Source organism: Elephantulus edwardii, unplaced genomic scaffold, assembly GCF_000299155.1.
Source record: "Elephantulus edwardii isolate Elephantulus edwardi_28Jun2011 unplaced genomic scaffold, EleEdw1.0 scaffold00065, whole genome shotgun sequence".
Classification (NCBI taxonomy): Eukaryota; Metazoa; Chordata; class Mammalia; order Macroscelidea; family Macroscelididae; genus Elephantulus; species Elephantulus edwardii.
Window position 1 is genome coordinate 3523206 of NW_006399815.1, and position 27350 is coordinate 3550555.

Genomic DNA, 27350 nt, shown 5'->3' on the forward strand with positions numbered 1-27350 from the left:
GGACAATTTAAAAATTCCATTTACAGACCCTGAGAAATAAAGTTACTTGACCACACAAATGAAAAAACACAAGCAAATTGCTGTTGAGTGATTTCTGTCTGAGACCATGACTTTCTGTTCTTCTTTTTTTAAAAAGTGCATATAGTCTTTATTTTGTCACAAGAAAATACCCTATCAATGGCTTCTATCAGGATTCATTAGAAAACTAATGTATATTGAAGTGTAGCTTCTTTTCCATCACATTTCAAGATTTTCTGGGGTTTTTTGTTGCCTCTGTTTAATACTCAGGGTGCAGTGAAAGCTGAACTTCAGTTTTACTAAATTGCCCTTTTGTGCTCTGTGTGCCTGATGTTCTTGTCCCTACTTACTTCTGTTTAAGATGGAAAATATTTCAACCATTTTCCAAGTAGGAAATTTTGGTTTTGTAACAAAACTTCATTCTCAAAAACAGTCATATCCCAGAGAGCTTATCATGAAAGTCAATTACTCTATCCAACGTAGACTCTTAGTTCCATTTTAACAGTTTGACTTCCTAAAAATATTAGTATATTTATAATTTTAAAAAGTGATTAACACTTTTAGTTGTAAGTAGGTAGAAGGAGAAGCATTCTGGTCCCTGAATTGGGCACCTTTCCCAATGAGCTCACTTCCCCTTGGACTGTGACTAAGGCAATGAGTTGGTTCAGAAGGAAAGCAGTTGAATACTGACCTCTTGCTTTGCAGACTTTGGTTCCACTTTTGCAAATGCAGTGGGTGTATTTATTTCTTTATTTTCCTCCCATGAAGACTGACATAGTTAATGACTCTGACCTTATCTCTGACTCTGGAACAATTGCAATTATAAACAGCATATGGTAGCATGCAGCCACTAAAGGTAAGTATACCAAAAGAACTTCTAAACACCTCAAAAAACCCACTGCCTTTGAGTTGATTCTGACTCATGGTGACTCTCCCATCAGCTTCCTTCCTGTTAAATCTTCACAGGAGCAGACTGCCTGCCTTCCCAAGAGCTGTTGGTGCATTTGAATCACTGATCTTTCTGTTAGCAGCCCAAAATATAGTCTGCGGTACAGCATGGAGCTCTGGTAGTCTAATGGCAAGAAGCTGCACTGCCATTCTTAAGGCACGTGGTTTGAGACCACAAGCTATTCTGCTTTGAAAAGGATGAGCAGTCTCCTCCCATGTGATTAATTGTCTCTGAAAACTTGCCAGCCAGTCAGTTATGGGTCAACAGCAATGCCACCAGGACTTCTTTGGGAGTCTGGAGGAGATCTCCACAGTGCTTTATTTAAGCTTCCTATAGGCTGACCAGGAAGCCTTGGTGGTACAGTGGTTAAGATGCTCAGCTGCTAACCAAAAAGTCAACAGTTTTAAAATACCAGCCACTCTATTTGGGAAAAAGATAGGCTGTCTGCTTCCATTAAAATTTAGAGCCAGTAAGCCTTGTGAGGTAATTCTACCCTATCTCATGGGATCAATATGAGTTGGAATCACCTAGATGACAGTGAATTTGGTATGTTTCATAGGTTGGTCTATCTTAATATATTGTATCATTTTAGTAATCTTTGACCAGAGGAAACGTGCCCAATAAGCAAAGTAAGCACGGGCTTATTGTTCATAATAGATTAGTAAGTCAGCACAGGTAAGCCTATACTTCCTTTATTTACTGAGTAAACAACCTACCCCATCCATAACTCTTGAGAATGTGCACATAAACTTTCATAACTCCTACAACTTTGTCTAATTCATGGACAGAAAGTAGAGTCAATTACAGGAATCTAAGGGAATTGCCTCCCAAAACAGTGAATAAGAGAACAGTACCTTTTTAAAAGCATGTTATGAATTGGGAAAACAGTGAATAAGAGAACAGTACCTTTTTAAAAGCATGTTATGAATTGGGCTGCCAACTAAACGGTCAGTGGTTCAAATTCACCAGCAGTTACTTAGGAATAAGATGGGCAATCTTCTAAAGATTTAGAACCTCAGAAACCAGACGGAGGCTCATTCTGAGTCAGAATTGATCAATTCCACGGCATTGAGTCTGTAGAGAAAATGTTAAAAACGAGACAGGATAGATCTCTAATTTCCTGGCTCCTGGGTAGTAACTTTTCTTGGAAACTCCTTTCCAGAAAAACATAACAACATTTTTTAATAGTTAAAAATAAAACAAAACCATTTAGTTCTGAAAACACTTTATCTGGTACTCTAGTTGTTTTATTATACACATTAAGTTTTTACTTGTCACAGAAACTTACATAGTGCTTGGAATTTGGATTGGCAAAACTTTTGAAAGTGTTCATTGTACCATAGATACTAATGTTTTAACATGCTTATGAACACTTGAAAATCTTGTTAAGATGCATATTCTGATAGAGTAGGTCTCACGGGGGGCCTAGACTACTAACTAGCAAGGTCCAGGTAGGGTGTAGATTTCTAGCAGTTCTAGGGGACACTTATATTGTTAAACTATGGACTACAGATTCTTCCTAGATAGTTGCTTCATACAAGGAACTGTCTTCATCATCTGTGTATTTCTTGTACCTATCTCAACTGTCCTAGTCCCTAGTACAAACACTAAAATACTTGAGTTATTAAATCTTGCACTCACAATTTCTTTTTCTAGGCATTACAAAATATTGTATGAATGAGAGAGTGGGACCGAAAGAGAGACTTAGACAAACTCTTAAATTCAATGACTTTGAGTCAGTGCCAGTTCTTTGCAGCCCTTCTTCAGGTTTCTGAGAGCATAAATCACACAGGAAGCCTGTCTTTTTCCACTTGAGCCACTGGTGGATTAGAACCACTAGAGAGACATGCAACCTTTGGGTTAGCAACACAACCCACCACAGACCACGCCTCCAGAGCTCCCTACAGAGAGACATGGTAGCTGAACGCATTGCTTTGGATTTAGACTTTAATTGAATCCAGGTGTCTCGGTTCTGTTCTTATAAGCAATAATAATAACTTAGCTCATGACATCCTTGGGGAGTGTGCAGTATAATACTGCTTGTTGGTTAAGAACTCAGGCCCTGTGGTCAGCTCACTTAGATTCAAATCTTGTGGCAATAGCTTACTCACTCATTGCTATAGAGTCAGAACTGACTCATGGCTGATCCGCATAGCAGGTTTCTGAGGCTTTAAATCCTAGGGCAGATTTCTCATCCTTCTTTGGATTTTAATCACCAAAGAGGTATGACCTTTGGGTTAGCGATGTAACTCTCTCCAAACTAGGCCACCAGAACTCCTGTCACAACTGCTCCGTAGTAATATGACTTTAAGTAGGTTATTTAATGTCTCCAAAATGGAGCCAACAAGGGTGCCTATTGTTGTTGTTAAGTTGCAAACAACTCATAGCTGAGCCCCTCGGTGGAACTTCAGAGGCAGGAAATGCTCTGGAGGAGATTGCCTATCTTTCCGCCATGGAGCAGCTGGTGCTTTGGGGTTGGTAGTGCAACGTCTCCCCTCCTAGGCCACCAGAGCTCCCTAATCAAAGTAGCTAGCACATAAATTACTGGGAGACTAGGAGAGAAAATCCATGTAAAGTGCATGGCACAAAGTCTGCAATAGTAAAATTTGTAAGATGAGAAAAAAGTCTCTGTAATAGTCTCTTTCCTAGGAAGCTCTGGTGGCCTAGTGGTGAGTAGCTGTGCTGCAATCCCCAAAGCACGTGGTTCAAATGCACCAGATGCTCCACTGGAGAAGGAGGGGCTATCTCCTCCTGGACGAGACAGATCTGATTCGATGGTGTACAACAAGTTAAAAAAAAAATCTCTTTCTTTAGCACCACTCTTTTTCTATATGAAGGAACAATAAATACCACTCTAGATGTTTAATAATTGCTGATTGTTGTTACCAAACTATGGTGAACATTGAGAAGAATGGGAAACTCAGAACATGAATTGTGCTTATATAAAACTTATACCTAGACCAAGAAGCTGTTGTCCAAACAGAGCAAGGCAACACTGCATGGTTTAAAATCAAGAAAGGAGTGTGACAGGGCTATCTCCTTTCTCCATACCCATTCAGTCTGTGTGCTGAACAAATCTTTTGAGAAACTAAACTCTGAAGAAAAATGTGGCATCAAAATAGGAAAGCTCATCACTACTCTGTTATGCAGATGACACAACCTTGCTCACTGCAAATGAGGAGGACTTGAAACACTTGCTGGAGAAGATCAAAGATTATAGCCTTCAATGTAGATTATATCTCAACATCAAAAAAGACAAAGATCTTTACCACTGGGCCAATAGACAACATCATGATAGACGGAAAAAAAAATTGAAATTGTCAATGACTTCATCTTACGTGAATCCTTAATAATCCAACACCGTTAATACCAACAGTCAAAAAATCAAGACACATTGCATTGGGAAAGTCTGCTTTTGGGAGACGATACAAAATACTGAGGAGCAATAATATCAGTTTGAAGACCAAGGTGCACCTGATTTAGGCCATAGTCTTTTCAATCACCTGTCATGCATCTGAGAGCTGGACCATGAATAAGGATGACAGAAGAAGGAAAAAAAATCATTGCCTTTGAGTTGTGATATTGGAGAAGAGTACTGAATCTCTTATGGACTGCTGAAAGAGCAGACAGATATATTCTAGAGAAACCAGAGTGCTTCTTAGAGGTAAGGATAGCAAAACTTCATCTCACATACTTTGGGCATGTTGTTAGGAGGGGTAGTACTCAGAGAAGAACATCATGCTTTGAAAGGTAGAGGGTCAGCGTAAGAGAGGAAAACCATCAGTGAGATGGGTTGACATAGTGGCTTCAAGTATGTCAGGCATGATGAGGATGGTACACGATAGGATAGGTTCCATATCTGTTGTTCCTAGGGTCACTATGAATTGCACTCAACTTGCCAACATGTAATGACAACAGAATATTATTACCTTAGGGAATTCTGGTGGCCATGTGGGTAGACACCCGATGGTGGTGCTTCCCTGGGGGTTCAAATACATCAGTGATTCCTCAAGGGAAAGATAGGTAGTCTTGTCCCATGTGATTTACAGTCTCTAAAAACCCACTGGAAGGGGTCGGTTATGACTCAGTTCCCACTTCCCAGCAATGAGTTGAGTTATCATTGTCTCATATTTGGTGAAATACCAATAGATTCTCCTAGGAGCACCCAGATAAATATATCTATATTTTAATGTTTATTGGCTATTTTTCTTTTCTTTATGTATAGTTACTGTTGTTATGATCAAAAAGTATCTAGCAGAATCCCAGAGCTTCTCATAAAAAAAGAAAAAAATGTTCTTTAAAGAATTTGGGTTGGCTTTCATCACAAAGGGGAAGCTCTGGTGTCCTAGTCTGTACTGCTAATCCAAAAGCGGCTTAGCTGTTTCACAGGAGCAAGATGAGCAGTCTCCTAATGTGCTATTTACAGCCCCTGAAAACCCACTGGAGGGTGAGCTATGAGTTGGTTTTGAATCAACAACAATTAGTTTGAGTCTTGCCGCAATATCCTGCACCAGTCCTTTTTTTTTGGTCTCTGTACATCAGAGTTATCTGTTGCATTTTAATAATTTGGTAATAGAAAGACCCTTGAAAAATTACCCATTCTTTTCTCTGAATATGTTTTTAATACCATAGGAAAGAAGACTCTACAACTTTACTCTGTGTTTAATTTTTAAGTTAAGAAAGAAAACTTACTTCCTTACTTTAACTTGCTCCTGCTATAATGAAAATATTTTTCTCTTATTTTCAGTGGGAGCTATCATATAAGGCTTTGGTTATTTCTCTCTCAGCCTTTTCTTATTGTGTTATGTCTATGTTTTTTTTTGCTTCTTTTTTGTTTTTTTTTTTTGCTTCTTTTCTTTTAATGATTTCTTCTCTTTTTGTTACTTGTTTCTGTTCTCAATTTCTCTTTGCCTTTTTTCATGGTATATTAAAATTTAAGGGAAGGAACTACGGATAGTCATTTAAGATCAATGATTCATTGATCTTATGACTATGAATCATTGAATAGAACCACTGTTAGATGTTAAAATAAAAATATTTTATAGATAAAATGCACTGTTAGTTGGATAGGAGGTGATATTGGTATTGTTGATTTACTTTTGGTTTAAAATTGCAGCTTTGAATGGCTCACCCCCTCTCATCCTGTCCTTTAGTATAACATCTTCATCCATTGTTTAGTTGAATAAAATCTCTATGTGTGTGTCTCTCTCTCTCTCTCTCTCTCTCTCTCTCTCTCTATATATATATATATATATATATATATATATATATATAATGCAACATTTACTAATTCAACATTTTTATATGTATAATATATAATAATATCATGCACTGATCACCACCAGTCTTCATTAACAAGTTTTTCCTCACCATAAAAGACTATTATATGCTTCCTAAAATGTTGCTGTTTCTACCCTTGGCAACCACTGGTGAACTTTGTTCTCTATGTACTATTCTAGATTGTTCCAACAAATAGGATCATATTGTATGCGTCTTTTTGTCACCATCCCTCTTAAGGCTTTGCTTATTCAGTGTCACTAAGACAGCAGTCATTGTTGATTTCAGCTTTGTTTTATTTACAAAGGAATTTGTTACCTAAAGATCAGATTCTGTTATGTTTTTGGTTTCTGTTTATGTTTAGATTAGCTGAGTTTAAAACTTGGGGGTTTTTTTAGGGTGCATTTATCATCTGCAGAGACCACATATCAAAGGCATTTTTCTTCCCTTTTCAAGTCAATGAAGAGATACTTTAAGTCAATCTTTTACCAGAAGTCAGTGCTTTATAAAACAAAATTGTTAAAGTTGGTTTTTCTTTATTCTAAAGTTTTTAAATATGGTGAGATAACTAAATTCAATATAAGCCACTTGACCTTGTTACTTTGAAATGGACTTTCCTGTTACAAAAAGCTGGCCCTGAAAACAAACAAACAAACAAACAAAAAAGCTGGCCCTATTAAAAAGTTTTTCAAAGTAAAAAAGCACAGACTGAAAAACTTAAAATGGGAAATTGAAATACCATTTTAAAAAGTGCCTTTAAATACTTCATTCTTATTAAACTACATTTTCTGTAGCCTAATCTGTTCCTAAACTCCTAAATAAATCAAAACCAAACCAGTTGTTGAGTCAATTATGTTTCAGTGTACAACTAGTCCACAGTGTTTTCTTTTTAGTCTTTATTTTATTTTTAATTCATTCATTGTTGCACATTTTCTCCATTCCCCCTCCCCTGGTCCACTTTGCAGTGCATCGCTTGTTCCAGATTGTTGTCATACTTTTGATGCCTTAATCATATATTCCTTTCAGGCCATTCTTCCGCGCATCTCTTGCAAGGCAGGGTTCATTATCTATGCTCTCCACAGTGTTTTCAATGGCTATGCCCTTTTGGAAGTAGATCACCAGGGTTTTTTTTTCAAGGCAACTCTGGGCAGATTTGCACCACCAGTTTTCTAACTAGTAGACAGACCCATAACCTTTTGCAACACCCCAGGTCTCCTAATTCCTAAATTACTTTTAGATGTTGTTGAGTCTATTTGCAACTTATAGAACACACTGTAACAAAGAAGTGCCCCACAGGGTTTTCTAATTGTTATTTACAGGAGCTGATTGTCAGATCTTTCTTTACTCATAGAGCTGCTGAATAATTTTGAACTACCAATCTTTGGGGTTAGCAGCTCCACCAGTTTATTGGCTGAGTATTTAACCGACACCACCAGTTTCCAGATTCCTGTATAGGAATTTGCCTAGTGGTAAGGAGTTGTGCTGCCAACCCAAAGGCTCATAATTTGGAGAGAGATGGACAATCACCTCCTGTGTAATTTATTGCCTCAGAAAGCCCACTGGAAGGTCAATTATGAGTTGGTTCTGAATAAATGGTAACAAACAACAACAATGCATGGGACCATGAAAAAAGAACTCAGCAATAGCACTACACAGATGTTTGAGTCACAAGATGCTTTGGCAGCACAATTGTACAACAGAGAAGGTAGCAGATTACAGTCATAAGAGTTCAAACAAGAGTGTAAGAAGATTCCTGAATGATGAGGGCTTTGAACCAACAGGAAGGAATTTTCTGAGAGGAGAATGGAGGGACTTCCAACAGGAGAGTGGATTCCCAATGTCACTTGTTTTCAATTTCTGCATTCAAAATAAAGGAACCCTGCCACTGCAATGGTTAAGCACAAACAGAAAGGCTGGACCTCAGCAGCTGCTTTGCAGGAGAAGGATGTGGCAGTTTTTCCACAAAAGATTACAATGTGAGAGATCATATGGGGCAGCTCTACTCTTTCGTACAATGTTGCTGCGAGTCAGAATGAGTCATCATCGACTCAGTCACAATAGATTTTACTCTCAGAATACACTCACTTTCTTTGTCATACCCATTTTTAGGAGGACCATCTAGAGGAACAAGGGGAGGTAAGATACAATCCAGTATATTGTAGAATTGTAGGAGACATTTGCACTCTAAATTTAATCAGCAAAAGAGCTAGTAAATATTTTGGGAGGTGGGGGACCTATCAAGTTTTGCTGTAGAATCAGAGTGAGAGTCAGAGAAACATTAAAAAACTTGTTTTACCCTTTCGTAACTGAATTATTTTCTGTTTTGAATTTTCTTGTTGATACCACGTGTTTTCAGGAAAGGAAGGCATGCTGAAATCAAGGGGAAAAAATTGAGGTAATATGGATTATGATACAATTGTGTGGGATATATATGTCCCGGATTAAGTTGTTCTTTGACCAGGATTGGTGGGGCATGAACTGTTTCATCACAAACACACAATTATCCAGGTCCCCACCAGGCAGCAGCACATGCTACAACTAGCATAACAGCTTTCCAAGAAACTAGAGAGCTGAAAGTGGTGGGCTGTCTGTCCACAGAACACAAAAGAGTGAATGTATTTTTGAGTGGCTGCTTGTGTAAAGAGCTCTGTAAATCAGTGCCATTATTCTTGCTTCACAGAAGCTTCACGGGAAATAACTAGCAATCACATAGGGCATTCTTCTTGATGTCACAGTGTTTGACCCTGCTGTCCCATGTCTTGGTGCCCATATCTCTTGTCTGCCACAAAGACTCCAAGGCTGTGACTCAGCCTGGAATGAGATCCACTAGTCTTGCACTGTTTATTGATATTTTGCTTGATTTGTTTTTAAATGTTCAAACTTTAAAAATATTTCTGTTTAAAATAAAAAAAAGATGACATTAACTTTAGAAAACAAGTCACCTCACAAGAACATCTAATAGGGATCTGATAGATAAAGATGTGGTAGATAGGCTTGAGCCTGATTATAAAAAGAGCCAGGGCCATTTGGGGACAGCCATATCTGACCTTTCTGACTTCACAAAGGGGATCTGTCCCCATCAACAGCATCAATAACCCTAAACTAAATCCTATGAGGTCAGATATGTCCCTTACGCTCCCATACATCTTTCTACTCATCTCAGTTCCAATCTCATTCTTTTGCTGGGTTCAAAATCCTATGTGATAGTTCACAGGCTACAAAGAACCATGTTGGTCAAGTCAAAAGATTACAACCCAGATTAATAATGCAACACAATCAAAACATCTCCCAAACTGTGCATGCAAACATCTCAGCCTCGAGCCTTCAGGCCAGTATTTGCAAATTCTCAGTCCTGCCAATGTTGGCTCTCCCCCACTCATGGTCCCATCTCACATTAGGTCTCCAATTCTGCCATGAGTTTTGCTGGCATAAGTAACTGAAGCAGAAAGAGTGTCCTACATTGTTTTGCTTTCTCTTCAAAAGAAGATCTGTTGTTAGAAGATCTTCTAATCTGTCTGGCATTAGAAGATCTGCCTGTCTCTTGCTGCTGTCTTGCTCAATTCAATGACAAGACTAGCCAATTCACTTATAGAGTGTTGAGATTGGCTAGTCCCCTTGTGGATAGGCTAGCACATCCCATTCACATATTCCCATCAGTCTACATAATAAAGTCAAATAATGGCTAATAAAAACGATGTCTAAAGTTAAACTCGACCCTGTTAAAATTTGTTGTTGTTGATTGCTGTTGAGTCAGCCAGCCTCTAACTCATAGCAACCCCATGACAAGGGGACTGTATAATTATGACTCATTGGTTTTCTTGGCCACTTTCCAGCAATAGATCACTTAGACTTTCTTCCTCATCTTAGTCTATAAATAGTAAAATTAATTTTAGAAAATATATTCTATCATGAAGCAAAATTTAGTCATATATCAATCTCACTCTGGAAAGACTATTTCCTTGGCTTTGAATATGGTGGAGAAGGAAGCTTTTCCCCTGCTCCTCAACAGCCAGACCTGTGAACTTCAATTCTACGGAAAGACTTAAAATGATAAGGACGCTTCTGAGGTTACCTGGTAGCTAAAAAACAAATTGTTAAAAAATAAAAAAAGCCACTTATTTTTTTGTTTTTGGTGTTTTGTTTTGTTTTTTATTATGGTGCTAGAGAAGAGTTTTGAACATACCATGGACTGCCAAGAAAACAAATAGATCTGTTTTGGAGGGGGTGAAACCAAGTTTTTCCTTAGAGGCTGGGATTTTGAAGCTCTGTCTCACATACTTTGGGTATGTGGCCAGGAGAGACTGGTCCTTAGAAAAGGGCATCATGCTTGGCAGGTTGGAGGGACAGGGCAGGAGAGGAAGACCCCAGATGAGATTGATGGATACAGTAACTGGGGCAATGGGTGTTGGTGTGTTGGAATTAGTGAAACTGGCTCAGGACAGGGAAGGGTTCAGAGCTGCTGTACAAAAGGTTCCTGTGGAACACGCTACTTGGTGGCACATAAAAACAACAACAACATCCTTTTAAAAATCATCCATGTGAGACCAAATGGTCAACAATTATTTTAAAACAAGTGTGAGAATATGAGGGAAGGGAAATTAGATTATTGGAACTAGAAGAAGAACCAGAACAGAAATGAGAACATTCATGTGTTGTAAAGAAAGTAACCAATATTTCTGAACATCTTGTGTACAAATTGTTGAATGGGAAGCTGAACTGCTGCGTAAACCTTCACCAAAAACACAGTAAACTATTGTTAAAGAAAGAAAATATTAATGAGGAAAAAGGGACAAGCTGGTTATTTTTTTAAAACCCAAACAACTCAAGCTCACTGCTGTCAAGTCAACACTGACTCATAGCTGGCCCTCCTTTGGCATTCTAAGACTGTCAATCCTGCAGGAGGACATTGCTCATTTTACTTCTGAGGAGCAGCCAGTCAATGTTGTTGTTTTGGTTAACTGCTGTTAATGATATTCAATGGCCAAACTTGATCTCCAAATATATTGCTTTCAATGTGTTATTCTCATGCTAAGAACCGGAAACCCTGTTTCTCAGACCTCTACTCCTATATCTCCTCTGACTAATGCCTCCCTGTGCCCAAAATGTGCCTTTTCCCTTTGTCCTCATCTTCATTTTTCACAGCTTGATGTTCATAAACTATTATTGGCTGGTATGGTCTTACCTCAGATGGAATGTCAACCCTGCTTATAAGAAGACCAAGATATTTTTTCCACTTCCTTCCATAATTTACAGTGAGAAACAAGCCCTAGCCAAAAGGAAATGCTGAATTGAATGAACTTCAGATTGTTACATAAAGTGGCGATCTCAAAACTTATTGTAGATATACTGCCTATCTTTGACTATACTGAAGAAATACTGTAAATTTTGAGAAGTAATGCCAGGATTCTATAGTTTTTACATTCAGTTAGATCACTTTTATTGGAAATGGGAACAAATTTGCTCCTCTTCCAGTCTGATGGCCAGACAGCTATCCTTCAAATAACCTGGTATACACACTGGTGAGTGTATCCAAGGCTGCATCTTTTAATTAAAACAAATCAATTGGTGTCCCATCAATTCCTGGGCCTTATTTTTTGCCAATGTCTTCAGTGCTGCTTCCACCTCCTCCTTCATTACTGTTGGCCCTGTACATATAGTATGTCCTGAAATTTTTTAGTGTCAGTTATTTCTGGTACAGTGATTCTATGCATTCCTTCCATCTTCTTTTGTTGGCTTCTGGGTTGTTCAATATAGTGCCCATAACATCTTTCAATATTGTGACCCTAGGCTTAAATTTGTTTTTTTAGTTTGAGAAAGACAGGTCAAATTCTTTCCTTTTTATCCTCGAATTCCAGCTCTCTGTATATTACTTTATTACTGTATAATACGTTTTATTACAATATAATACTTTGCTTTGTCCTCCTGAGCTTCCCTTTGAAATCTGTTCAGCTCTTTTACTTCTGCATGTTTTCCTTTTGTTTTGGCTTCTCGAGACTCCAGTGCAATTTTTAGAGTCTCTTATGATATTCATTTTAGATTTTTTTCTTTCTCTTCTGTTTTTGTAATGACTTTTTGCTTTCTTCATCCCACAATTTACCTGGTCTTCAAGCATTGTTTTTCAATGCCTCAAATCTATTTCTAAGATGATCTTGAAATTCAGATGGAATTAATTCAAGATCATATCTTGGTTCCTGTGGCCTTATTTTCATTTTCTTTGCATTACACTGGGCAAATCTGCTGTTAGAGACCTTTCCAAATTACTGGGGAGTAATGATATAGTTTGAAGACTGAGATGCATCTGATTCAGGCCATAGTCTTTCTGATCACTTGCTATGCATCTGAGAGCTGGACAGTGACTAAGGATGACAAAAGAAGAGTTGATGCCTTTGAGCTATTGTGTTGGAGAAGAGCACTGAATATCCCACGGATAGCCAAAGGAACAAACAGAAATGTCTTGGAGAGGGTGCAGTTGGAGTACTTTTGGAGGCAAGAATGATGAAGTTTCACCTTACACACTTTGGGCACGTTGCTAAGAGAGGCAATTCTTTGGAGAAGGACATGATTCTAGGAAGGGTGGAGGGTTGGCGAAGGAGAGGAAGATACTCAACTCAGTGGATTGACATGGTGACTGCTGCAATGGGGTTTTGTGTGTCAGAAAGTGTGAGGATGGTGCAGGATGGAATAGGGTTCAGATCTTTTGTTTATAGGGTCACTATGAGTTGTACTCCACTCAATGGCACCTAACAACAATACCAGGGTGAATACAGATATCTAATTAAATATGGTCAAGGTAAATAAATGTAACTGCATCGATGAAAATGTTTGTTTAATAATTGTTTTATTTTTGTTTTTTTCATTGTTGTGAAAGTATAGTTAACATTTGCCAATTCAGCATTTTTTGTGTTTATAATTCAGTGAAGCCAATGATATCAACCATGGTTTACAACCATCCCCAATATTCCTGCCAGATTCTCCACCATTTAACATAGTGTACCATTTTACAATATATACTGTTGTCCTTTTGTACTGTCAGATTGGAACCAACTCATAACTAACCCTCCAGAAGGCTCTTAGAGTCTGTCACTCACACAGGAGGAGATTTTACATTTTTCTCCCATGGAGCTGTTGGTAGATTTGAACCATATGACTTTGGGTTAGCAGTGTAATGCTTATCACTAAGCCACTTGTTGTGTACCATCGAGCTGGAGCTGACCCATAGCCAACTATCTGGTGGGTTTTCAGAGGCATTTTTCAGGAGATTGCATCTCTCTCTCTCCTTCAGAGCAGCTGGTGGATTTGAACTACCTCCCTCCCTTTGAGAGTGCAGCTCAGTTTCTTACCACTAGGCCATCAGAGCTCCCTGCTAAGCCATTAGAGCTCCATGTCTATAAAGATATGTATCTTTAAAATCCTCCAGTTCAAATGGTCTTACACGAGTTAATGAAAACCACGCTGTGATTGGTTGGTTTCATCATGACCAGATAACTGCAAATTTAGACCTAGAGGAGTTCAAAAGCATCTCTATCCTGTTTAATTAATTAATCTGTGAAGCAGTTTGCTATGAATGGACTTTACAATAGCACTGGTTGTTTTAATTGGAATTTTTTTCTCTTTAAAGAATTTTTCATTGGTTTTCACAGAATAATTCACTTCATTTGCATTATATTCATATATTTTTTATGCAATCTTTCAATTACATTGTGTTCCATACAATCATTCATATATATATTCATGATATATATATATATATATATTCATATATATACTGTTAACGTTCTGATATTAACATTAAGCATAGTTTCTGGTCCTTAGAATATTTTGCAGGAGGCTTAGAGCACAACATTAGCTCCTGACTGCTAACTGAAAAGTTGGTGGTTCAAACCTACTAGTCTTTCTGCAGGAGCAATGGCTTGGCTATCTGCTCCTATAATTATATATATATACTAGGAAACCCTGTGGGACAGTTCTACCCTGTCATATATGTCACTGTGAGTCAGGACTGATTCAAGGCACCCAACAACAGCAGCAACAGATCCTTTAATTTCCTATTTCTGTACATTTGCACATTGTTTACCTTACTCGTCTGATCTTCCTTACCCTCATTCAAGTTCTACTTCCCTATGGATGGCATTTACAGACGTTCATTGTATTTACTCTGTGCCAGGCGCTGTATTGATGCTTTATGTATGTCTTCTTATTCATTTGTCCCAATAAAGCTGAGAGAGAATGCAACGATGTTACCGCTACTTCACAGATGAAGAAACTGAGGAAGTGTGTTCAGGCTTTCTGAGCTAATGAAGTTTGAACTCAAATTCGAAACCCATTCTTTCTTAAAAGTTTTAGCTTTAACAGATCCTAACTGTGGCCCGTATGCCCTGCCTCCCATCATAAGCTCTTAATTTTAACTCCTTTGTCTCAGAGTCTGCATCCCTTATTATGTAACTCTTCCTCCCACTTCTATCATCTGACCCAGTGACTGCATATATATAACAGGTACTAGATGAATGTTTGATGGTGAAACAGTTCATTTATTTTTTTTGTAAGAGATAGAGGAATTCCTATTTAAAAATTGTGTATTCCAAAACTGTGAGCTCAGAGAGAACCCTGCCTCCAGTATTGTTTTAAATGCTAGTTCAATAGTATTCTTACAATTAGCTACTTTTCCAGATTTTTAAGAAAAAAATGGAAATTAAAAAAAAATTTTCTAAAAAATTCTAAAAGTTAATTTACATCATATGTAGCATTTTCATTTATCATTAAAATGATTTAAAATGTGTACCTTTTTTGACTTACTATTTTCATCTCAAGCTGAGCAACTATCCTTAGAATTATTTGCATTGCTTTGTGTAGATAGTGAGTGATATAAAAATGAACAAGGCAAAGTATCTGTGGAACACTTATAGATTATTTGGGAGAACAGATATATAGACTACTTATTAATGACTAAAATGTAGAGTGGGGGTCAGGCTGAAACCCTTTAGGAACCAATTGTTAACTTTTTGTATGTAGACTGTTTGGTAAGTAATAAATTTGATGATAGGATGTTAACGCTTCAGTTCATTATCATGAGTTACATGTATTATGCATGTCTTTACAGCAAGTTTATTTCTGATCGTGAAAGTAGAAGAAGTCTCACAAACAGCCATTTGGAAAAAAAGAAATGTGATGAATATGTAAGTGTCATTACAATATACTTATATATATTTTAATCACACAAACTGGGGTAGATGGTTTTAATTCATTTGGCTTATGACCAAAGCGTAACAGCATACATTCATCAGGCTGTTCTTGATGTATTTTCTCCTGAAACTCTACTTACTAGGGAAGATGGGGGATGGGTGGGCGGAGTGTGGAAAGAACTTGACTTTTACCTTGCTTGGGTAGTGCTTTTAATGCTTTGGTTTGAAGTGTCATGGGGACAACCTTACTTAGTATGAATGTTTGTTTCTTTGTTTAGATTCCAGGAACAACCTCCCTAGGCATGTCTGTTTTTAACCTAAGCAACGCCATTATGGGCAGTGGCATTTTGGGACTCGCCTTTGCCCTGGCAAACACAGGGATCCTACTTTTCTTGTAAGTGTTGACATTTAATTACTCTGTTTTAAAACTTGTTTTCTGTACATTTCTATTATAGGAGAACTTGGAAATAATTATTAAAGTTTCTTTTTTTTTTACTAAGTTGGTTAATATACTGGTATATGCATTTATAGAATTTGTTTTACATAATACATTTTAGAGGTTATGCGAAAAAGGAAATAAAATTATTTTATTAATCAAAACTACAGAAATAAAGATTGTGAAAAGGATTTAAACATTTGAAAATAGTATTCTTAAAAAATAAAAGCTCTTTTTACTTATCATAATATCACTATCACTCAAAAGTCCTGCTAAATGCTAAAAATATTAAGAGATAATGAACCTAGCCAGTCATCATTTTGGTACTGGGGTTACTACGGAACATATACAAATGTGTTTGGAACAAATATTCGAGAAGCATAGACATTTTCTGTGTTTTCAAAGTGAGAAATTAACATGTAATTTTCCTCTGAGATTAAATGAAAAGAAAATAAGCAAGACTGTTGAATGGGAATTTTTGTAAATGTAGAGGGCTTATTTTTAGTTGGAACAAGGTTAAGATAGATGATAGAATTTATAGCAGGAAAATTCTCACCAAGCCTAATTTTCCACTCTAAATTCAGAGGAATGGGAAACTTTAATTTGTCATTAAATCAGAACATATTTAAAGTATGACAGATAAGGCATGTACCCTGGGTGCTGCTTGAAGAGGGGTTACTCCGTTACTCATTGCAGTTAATAGAGACACGTGAGAAACCGTTTAGCAAGTTAAACCTAGTGCTTTCATATCTATGAGCTTCCATGGATCAAGACATGGGGAGCTTTGGTGGCTACTCCAGAGAGAGTTGTGCTGTTCACTCCAGGACTTCACCTCTGCCAGTTCAAATCCACCAATGGCTCTAAGGAAAAAGATGGACAATCTTCTTTTGTGACATTTACCACCATGGAAACCTGGGAGGTCAGCTAGGAGTCAGTCCTGAGTGTTTGTTTTGTTTTCCTGAGTCAAGGCAGACTGTGTCATCTTGCTCACCGTGTGAGGGGGGGGAAAATGAGGGGAAAAAATTAATTGGAACACATCATGGATGAGTTTTCATCAATGAAAACAAGGGAAGTGTAGCTATAATTTTTATGTAATGCCATAAGGTGTTAAGAGAAATGATGGCCAAACTTGACTTTCTTTTTTGAGCTGATGTGATACAGGCATCTAACAGATAGATGTCAGATGTGTGGAGAGTGATGCAGTTGTAGTGTTAGTGCTGTTTTCCATAGCTGACTCTCCACGTTAGATGGAGCCTCCTGCTCTGTCTGCATGTGAAAGTTCTCCTCGACAGTCCTCTCCACTGCCGTTGTGATCGAAGAAGTGCCTGAAAGCTACTAATCCTACAAATTGTGTCCACTGCTTTAGAAGGACACAGGGAATGGGACTGGAAGTGTATTGGTGCCCCCTCCATGACTCAGTGATCAGGAATTTTCATCTAGGTCTCATATCTGCGGCTTCATACTGGCCTCAGCTTTTGAGAAGGGAATGATAAAGCAATTTTTATCTGTAATCCTGCTAAAGATGTGCTTCCTAGAGTGGAAACATTCTTATAGATGTCAATAGTTTTCATCTGTGATTGCCATCCTAACTTAATATACCCAATTTCTGTCTCTTCTCTTTATTGTCCTAAGCAAATCTTTTTATACATCCCTTCTGTCTGTGTCTTCAATCAAGTGCCAAGTTTTAGGATAAAAGGATAAGATTGGACTGCATATTTTCTGGTGATGTTTTACATGTCTAATCCCCTTCGAATAACCACCATGGTTTGCTATTTTTTTGGTGCATCAAATTGGACCAATGAATGTAATCTCAACTCCTCTTTTAAATAGCTGAGTTTCTTAACCTTAATTTCTTAATTTGTTGAGTTTCAGTGTCTTCAGCTTTAAAATAAAGAAATTGTACTAAGGAAAATCTCAGAACCCATTCAACTCTCTAAACCAAAGTTTTCGTTCAGGACTATGTAACCCATAAATTTGTCTGTTATTATATCAAGTTATATGTTGGCGTAACGTGTCAACTCTTTAACGATGATAGTAACAACTTTTGTAACTCATACTCTGTGCAAACAAATCTGTTACGCTTAAGACATTTCTCTCCTGTAAAGATTTTTAGCCTCACAGCGACTCAGAACTACTTTATGGCAGTGAATTTGGGGTTGTTTGGTTGTTTTTGTTGTTGTTTTTTTTTAATGGTGTCAGCTCTGAGGGGGAAAAGGTGAACAATCTCCTCCTATTCTATTTACAGCCTCGGGAACATGAAAAAGGGTCAGTTATGAGGGTGAGTTAGGAGTCTGTTCTAACTCAGTGCCAGTGTGTTGTGGGATTTTTTGTTTTCTTTGGGTTTTTTGTTGGTTTGGTTTTTTTTAAATGAAGTGGATATTTTATAAATTTCCTCTTTCAGAGATAAGGGAACTGAGCCTGGACAGTGGACCTTTATTTTGGAATGTCCCTGTGTTATCATCTTGAAGGCTCCTTTCACTTCATTTTTTTAACTAGATCACTTATTTCCTACATTCCTTGGTTTGTTTTCGTTTCAGGATATACTTCCTGTTTTCATTGTTAAGAAAGAGTGAATGGAAGTATGTCTGAAGATACTTCTGTTCTGCCTTCATTCCCCTTTGACTGGCAGTCTCAGCTGGAATAGAGAACTCTATTGCACATTATTTTCCTTCTGAATGTTGAAGGGACTGCACCATTGCCTCCTGATGTTTCAGTTTTCCCATTGAAAATATAGGAAGTGGCCCCCTTCTGATTCTTCATCTTTTATGGACAGCCTTGTTTGTTTGTTTGTTTTCTGGAAATTTGACAGGCCTCTTTGTTCCAAATACTTTGAAATTTAATAATTAAATGTGCTTTGATGAGAGCTTGTTTTTATCCTCTCTGTTAGGTATTTGGTGAATCTTTTTTTTAAATTAATATTAATGAACATTTACAGAGATTCTGTATTTCCATTCAATCATTGTTGCACCTTTCTTCCTGCATACCCCTCCCCGCCAGTTCGCTCCTCTCTTTGAAAAGAAAAAAGAAAAATTCCTTCATTGGTATATAATCCCCGCCCCAGCTCCCACCCCACCTCACACCCCCAGCCCCGCAAGTACACTCCACTATGCAACCTTCATTCTGGACTCCTGTGATAACCATAATACCAATCATATATCGCTTATAATCTGTTCTTTCCCTCATCTGTTTCAATGTAGTATATATAATTTATCCAGTTTTTCTCAGTCTTACCCCAACCCCGATGTCAGTCTCATTCTAAACAGTGGCACTATGCAGTATTTGTCCCTTTGTGACTGAGATATTTCACTCAGCATAGTGTTCTCTAGGGTCACCCATTTTGAATAATATTGCATGAGTTCCTTGTTTTTCAATGTAGTATAGTATTCCATTGTGTGAATATACCACAGCTTCTCTATCCATTTGTTTGCTGACAGGCACTTAGGTTGCTTCCAACTCCTCGCTATTGTGAACAAAGCTGCGATAATCATGGGTGTGCAGGTGAATTCTTTTAATTCAGAAATTTTAGAACTTCAGTTCTATGAAGTTTTCTTAGAGTGAATTAATTCCTCGGTTTCTCATTTCTCTCTTAGTTTGTTATGTGGACTTCAGACCTTTTGGACTAATCCTCTAATCATTTCTTTTTTCATTTCACTTTACTTTCTATATAATTGGTTTTCATTTCCCCCCTAACTCTTCATTAGATGTTTTATTTCTGGTTGTTTCTGTTTTGTTTTGTTTTCTTTCTGGGAGCCTTTGATAATTCTTGCAGTGCTCATTTTTTTTTTTTTATACTATTTTGTTAGTTTTCTTTCAATGTCTTCTCTGAAGGTTATAATGGTAGGTTTTTTCAGTATGGAAAATTCCAAAGACGTATAAAAGTAGAGATATAAGTGTAAAAGTTTCCTATGCTTCCTTCCTATCATGGCTAAATTTGTTTAATCAATTCACCTCCCAGATTATCTTCCAATTATAACATTCCATAATTTATAATTCCACACATATCTCTAAAACATAAAGACTTTAAAACATGACCATAATACCTAGAAACTTAACGACTCTTAATATCATCAAATATCCAGCCAGTATGAAGTCTGCTCTGATTTTAAGGCTATTTTCAAACCATTGAGTTATTCAAATCAATACCTAAATAAATATATGCAGTAGAATTGGGTGCTTTTTTAAATTTCATTTAACCTATAGGGTCTTTCATTCTTCTCCTCCTCCCCAACCCCCAGTGTGATTGATTTGTTGAAGACAGGACTAATTTGTCCTATTGAGCTTCCCGTAATCTAGATTTTGCCAATTATAACCCTTTTGATGTAATTTATTCTTGCAAGTTGATTTTCCGTTTAGAGTCCTTTCATTTTAAAATGAATCTGTGGCGGTGAGTCAGGTGGCCCTTTTGTGTCTGTCTCTATCTAAGAGTCATGGGAATGGTCCAGGCACAGGCTAACTTGAAGCCTAGTAGAGTCAGAGATATCAATTCTCCTGCAAGGCTCTCCCAGGTACATATGACTGGGGTGTCTTGGCAGTAGCTTCTTTGAAGGTGCTCTCAATAGGCCTTTATTTGGGGAGCCACCAATAAATCTCCCAGTCCCTTGTCTGGACAGTATGGACCTGGCAGCCATTTTTCTGAAGCCAAGTTAGGGAAGAGAACTGGGTGTATAGGTAGAGAGAGAACCTCAGCCCAGCTGTTCACCTAATCCCCAGTTTATGTTATAATACCACCTCCATCTTCCACATTATTCCTGGTATATCACTTAGAGATTCACGTTACAAGAATGACAGAGAAGCTGTATAGAGCCTTGTCTGGGAAATTCAGCTGTGTCCTAAAAATGAAGTTTAACCTTAAAAGTCAAGCTTATCTAATTCTTATTTTTCTTTTTGCTCATGTCTCCCAATATGCTTCTTGTAATGCCACCAGGGCCTACTTAGATGTCTCTGGTATAAAATGGGTTGATCTTGATTTCCTCCACTGACAATTAACAATTCAGCTCTCTCTACTTTCAAGCTCCCAAAATGTTATGGAGTCATCTTTCACTGTTTGTACTATCTTAGCAACCTTATCTCTCTTTTTTAAAAATTTCCTTAATTTTACTGAGATGGCAACAAGAAACAAAAATAAATTATATTCTTGTGCTCAAGCTACCATCCTTAAAATGGATTGATTTTTAATTATACTAATTCAAGAATCATTGATCTTTTATCTACTGATTCTTCGTTTCTGATTGAAGAATCAGATGAATTTTATTTTTATGGTTGATAGATCATTCCCTATGACTGAAACTATTGTAAATCATTTAGCTATTTGTAAGGCATATTAATAGTAAGTATGACACACCAAATTCTCAGGTTAAAATTTTTGAATAATAGTTGTATGAAAATCCACATTTATGAGCTCTTCACAGATTATAGAATTTTCCTGCCTTGGAGCAGAAACTCACTGTGATTGTTGTAAAACCAGCTGCTTCTACAGCTGCTCCAAGCCAAGAAGCAGTTGGCAGGATCAAGATATTTCATCTGATATAGGGCCCTGTTCCAGACACACACTGGCCAGCTCAGAAAAGGAGTCCAAGACTGTGCAGGCTCTTTTAGAAAGGCAGCTGGGAAGGCTCCTTGGTGTCTCACTGAGGCTGGGTGCAAGCTCTTCTCTGAGGTCATCTGGAAAATTGTTTTTGTGATTTCTTTTTCTTGGATGAATTGGGGCATATTTTTTTTTTGACCTGGCCCAAATGGTAGTCAGCCCTGTTTAACACACATTTGCTTCAATTAGATTCAGTAAGGACTAACCTTTTATAAGAATCACTGTAAGGTTTTGTGTGGTTGTAAATTCCATGGCCTTATAATTCCACCCAAGAAACAAGAACTAAGCTAGAGAGAATCTCAGATTAAAATTGTTTTAAAGGTACAAGTTCCCTATTGGAACAAAAGATCAAGAACTACAGCCTTCAATATTGATTTAAGTTCAATATCAAGACAACAAAGATTCTCACCAATGGGTTGACTGGCATTATCATGATAGATGTTGAAGAGATTGAGATTATTAACAATTTCAGCTTGCTCTAATCCACAATCAACACTTTTGGTAATAGCAGCCAGGAAATCAAAAGATAAATTGCATTGGGAAAGTCTGCTGTCAGGGACCTTTCCAGAGTACTAAAGAGCAGTGATGTCAGTCTGGAAACTAAGGTGAGCCTAATTCAGGCCATGATCTTTGCCATTATTTGCTGGGCAATGACTAAGGATAATAGAAGAAGAATCAATGTCTTTGCATTGTGGTGCTGGAGAAGCGTATTGAATATAACAAGGACTGATAAGAAAACAAACAGGTCCATCCTGGAGAGGGTGAAACCAGGCTGATCTTTAGAGACAAGGATTTTGAAGCTCTTTTTCATAAACTCTGGGCATGTGAGGAGGGACCGGTTCTTGGAATGGGACATCATGCTTGGAAAGGTGGAGGGACAGTGCAAGAGAAGACCCTGGATGAGATGGATTGACTCAGTGACTGGGGGTTTAGGGGTAGGTGTGTCAGAGACAATGAAATTGGCTCAAGATAGAGCAGGGTTCAGAGCTGTTGTAACTATGAGTTACAGGCAACTTGATGGTACATATAACAACATCCTGGAGCAGGATTCTAAGGATGCCCTTAAGGCACAATTTTGTCAATGTAAAAAGAATATTTACTAAATTTGGTTTTCTTAGACAACTCATTGCCATTGAGTCAAAACCAACTCAAAACTGGCCCTCCTGCTCTATCTCTCAGGGAGTAGCTGGTGCATTCGAACTGCTGGAGAGAGGTTCCCTTTAGGTTATCAGCACAACTCCCTACAGAGTGTGCCAACAGAGCATAGGAAGAATTCTAAGTTCAAAGAGCCAGCTTTGAGGAAGGCTTTCTTCTCTTTTTGTGGGAAAGCCCTTGTCTCCTTTAAGCATCCTGGACCCAGCATTTCTTGGAAATCTACATAGGTCTTGACATCAATCTACCTCTGGGTCTAGTAGATTGTCAGAATAGGGATTCTGAGTCTAAATGACACAGTTCACTCCCAGGTCTTCCTTCCCGGTGATACTGAGAACCCTCTCTCTCTGCTCACTTCTCTCTTTTATCTCTTGTTACAATAAAGGTGATATAGACCAGCTCCAGAGAAAGACCCCTTACATTGAATCAGAGGCTGTGATAGGAGTAAGGATATTGTATTCCACCCTCATTACCAACAACTAATTAGTTGATCACACTACATCTCATTATGAGGGATGGCTGTGTCATTACTTAACTGCCACATTGTATCATTATATACTGTCAAATCACTGAGAATAGTGACCTAGTAAATTTGATACATATTTTCAGTGGTCCCAGTTCAATCCATGATATTAACAACTCTATCAAGCTTGTAACATTAAAATTTAAGGTGTATACAATGGTCCATATTAATAAATGGGTGTTATTTGTAATGAGTCTCAACACATTATTATTACTCTTTCATTATGTTTAAAATCTTTCCTTTTTTATTCATTCATTGTTGCACATTTTCTTCCCTCTTCTTCTCCCTCCCCCACCCTTAGTCCACTTTGCAATGTATCTCTTGTTCCAGATTGTTGTCATGCAAATAATGCCTAATCATATATTCCTTTTGGACAGTTTTCCCCCGCCCCCCAACCTGTTCCAATGCACTGTTCATTATCTAGCCACTCTTTTCTATTCTCCCTCCAACTCCCCATGTTAGTCCTATTTTGTAATAGCGATGCTATGCAGCATTTGTCCTTTTGTTCCTGAGATATTTCACTCAGTATAATGTCTTCTGACCTCATTTATGTTGTGTAATGTTTTGGGGTTCATTGTTTTTCAGTGCTGCATAATATTCCATTGTGTGAATGTACCACAGTTTTTCTGTCCATTCATTTGTAGCTTAATATATATGGCAGTTTTTCTTTAATATTTTTATGTATACAAAGGCATATTTAGAGAAGTTCAGTCTCACATTGTGTCTGGTCTTAGGAGGAGCCAGTCCTTGAAAAAAGACATCTTGCTGAGAAAGGTGGGTCAGTGAAAGAGAGGAAGATCCTCAACAAGATGGATCAACACAGTTGTGTAACAATGAGCTCAAGTATATCAGAGATGATGAAGATTACACAGAATAGGGCAGGATTCAGATCTGTTGTTCATAAAGTGGCTATGAGTTATAGCTGTCTTGGCAACTCAACAATATACTATGTACTAAGTCAGTTGAATATTGTTATTGTGTACCACAGAGTCAGAACTAACTCATAGCTGACCCTCTATAGGGTTTTCAGAGACAGTTAATCACATGGGAAGAGATTGCCCATCCTCTCACAGAGCAGCTGGTAGCCTCGAACTGCATGCATTCAGGATAGCAGTGCAGCTTCTAGCCATTAGGCCACTTGTTGTTATGTGCCATTGAGTCGCTTGCTACTCATAGCGACCCTATGTACAAGAGCCCTAAACGCCGTTCTATCCTGTGCCAATCTTGCCGTCTCAAACACACTCATTTCCACCACTCCACTCACAGAATTGATCCATCTCATCTAGGGGCTTCCTCTCCTGCACCGTTCCTCCACTCTCCCAAACATGATATCCTTCTCCAATGACCAGTCCCTCCTTGCAACATGCCCAAAGTATGTCAGACGAAGCTTCAGAATCCTTGACTCCAAGGAGCATTCCGCCTTCACCCTCTCCAGGACAAACCTGTTTGTTCTCCTAGCAGTCCATGGTATATTCAACACTCTTCTCCAGCACCACAGCTCAAAGGCATCAATTCTCTTTCTATCATCCCTATTCACTGTTCAACTCTCCGATGCATAGCACGTAATTGCAAAGACTATAACCTGGATCAGGCACACCTTAGTCTCCAGCCAGATGTCATTGCTCTTCAGTACTCTCTAGATTGACATTAATTAGATAAGAACTATACCTGACTGTTCTGAGTTATGTACAGGCACAACTGGGAGCTACTGCAGGTTTAGGGAGCTCTGGTGATGCAGTCGATAGGAAACTGCACTGCTAATGCAAAGGCCATGCCTCTCTGGTGGTTTGTGTCAACCAGACGCTCAGTGGAGGAAGACAAACAATTTCTTCCCACTCAACTACAGCCTTTAAAGCCCATTGGAGCATCTGCTCTGTCAGTTTTGCCTCAAGGATAAGAAGCTTTTCGTTTACTGAAGGCTTGGATCTAGACCACTGCAATGTGATGAGCATCACAACAAAGCAAGTCATAGGAATTTTTTGTTCCCACGTACATGTAAAAGTAATGTTTATACTATACACAAGCTTATTAAGTCTACAATAGCATTAGAGAAAATTTTGATTATTGTCTGAGTGACCAAAATAGGATATAGAGACAAGAAGTGAGCATACGCTGTTGGAAAGAGTGCAAATATACTTGTCTGACCCAAGGTTGTTACAAACTCACTTTGTTAAAAAAAGTGAGAAACTTAGCAAAGCTAAATATAATGAAGTATTCCAGGTTTAGGAATAAATCACTAGATTGACTATTATGAAAATGGCATTGCAATACCAAATGCAGATTAAGGCTGAGCTCCTAGTTACAGTTTTAAAATATTAAACCTCTGAATTTTTCATATTTGCCATGTTGATTGCCTAACATTCCCTTATGTGTAATTTAGTATTTTCCTGCTGCCTTCAGAAGCCCTCAACTTTAATTTCTCCCAAAGATTTCTTTAAATCTATTGTTATTAACAATTAAAACACCAAGTGATAGCAGTCAAATAATGCCAAGTCTATTAATAGGGAAAATGGCTAAACAGTCATGAAATTTCGATATGAAGTAGAGTATTAGAAAGAGTGAAATAGACTTCTGTGCACTGGTATGGAAAAATCTCCTAGGAAGAGTGTTACACTGTAACAAACTGAATCTTGGCAAGACCTTAAGCATCTGAAGGTTTATATATTGTTGCACAGAAATTTTGGTGAATACACAAGAAAATACACAGTAGTTATTTCAGAAGACTGTGTAGGGTTGGAGTGGGGATGAGGCATTTATACTCCCCCCCCCCCCAGTCCTCTTAGGGGGAAAATTTTAATGACAAAAATTCTCCTTTTATAAAAGAACTTTAAAGCAGGACAGTAAACTACTTTCCTTTCCCCTTAACTACAGAAAATGTTCGCTGTTGATCTTTCAACCATGATCTTCGAACAAGCATTAATGTTCTGCCACCTGTTCCAAACTCTTTTCAGCTTCAGTTCCTTCCTCAGTTTCTGCCTCAGCCACAGTGACCTTGTGCTTTTCTCTTGCAGATTTCTGAACCCAGGCCTATTTCTTCAACTCTCCATCTACTCCTTCAGTCTCATTTATTTGTGTCTGAATTACACTTTCCTTCCCCGTCTTTTCTTTCCACCCTACATTTTAATCTAGATCCTTCTAATACTATCATGCTCTATCTAACGGTGACCCTATGTGTGCAGAATAGGCCTACTCCATAGACTTTTCAAGGCTGCAAATTTTTTGGTAGCAGATCCACGTCTGTCTTCTAAGGCAACTTTGGGTGGGGTCAAACCACTAGTTCATTAACTAGTAATTGAGCACTTAACCATTTGTGCATCCCAGGAACTCTTAGATTTTTGCAGTGATGCACTGATGTTGAGCCAGTTCTGACTCATAGCGACTCCTCTTCAGGTTAGTAAAGTTGTAAACCTTTACAGAAAAAGACCGCTCATCTTCTGTGAGTGGCTGGTGGGTTTGAACTGGCACCCTTCCTGTTAGCCCCCTGACACATTTATACCCTCAGCGGGGCTCCTTAACACGTATTACTTCCACTATTTAGGCATATATGTTCTCTTCCCTCTTGAAGGGCAGGATTTGTGCCTAATTTTTCTTTCTTCCAGTCATTCCCTGCTCACCCAGTGTTTCCCCACAATGTTTGCTTATAACAGCTTCTCAGTAAATACTTCAGTGAAATATTGAAAGAATAAATGCATATTAAATTTTGCAGAAGCAAGAACTAGGCTTTAGGGCAAAACAATGGCTCTCATAATTTTTTGCAAATTTATCACAGGGGAAAATTAAAGGGTAGTTTTAGTTCACAAACTTCTAGTTCACTATGGAGACATAATGATGCTAATCACAAGATTTGATTGGGACTCACCACTCCTTGTTTACTTTCCTTGAATGCCTCCTCCATTTGAAAATCCAAAGTAGTTCAGAGAATATTAAGAAATACACTAAGAGATTAGAATTTTATCATTAAAAGGGCATTTGTGGTTAAATTGCTGTTTGTAAAAAAGGACAGTAATGGTCAATTCACAACAATTACCTTCATTTTGAGAGGGATTGTTTACTTTAGCTGTAGATGAATTCTTCAGGGTGGCTGTTTTTGTTTGGTTTTTTAGCATGCTTTGCATTTTATCCTTGTGGACCATTTGTAATTATCTCACCACCAAAAAGGAGGCAATGTTTTATTTTTCTGTAATTACAGTGTTTAGAAACAAACAAGTAAATATCTTTGTCAGTAAAGACAA

General features: G+C 37.9%; 1 protein-coding gene across 1 annotated transcript in view; it reads left to right on the top strand.

Annotated features, from left to right (window-relative positions):
- SLC38A1 (solute carrier family 38, member 1) overlaps positions 1-27350 on the top strand; it is a 61698-nt gene that overhangs the window by 2380 nt on the left and 31968 nt on the right. Inside the window, exons 2-3 of the mRNA XM_006888175.1 lie at positions 15342-15417; positions 15702-15817. Coding sequence (XP_006888237.1) covers positions 15342-15417; positions 15702-15817 — 192 coding nt within the window. The remainder of the gene's footprint in view (positions 1-15341; positions 15418-15701; positions 15818-27350) is intronic.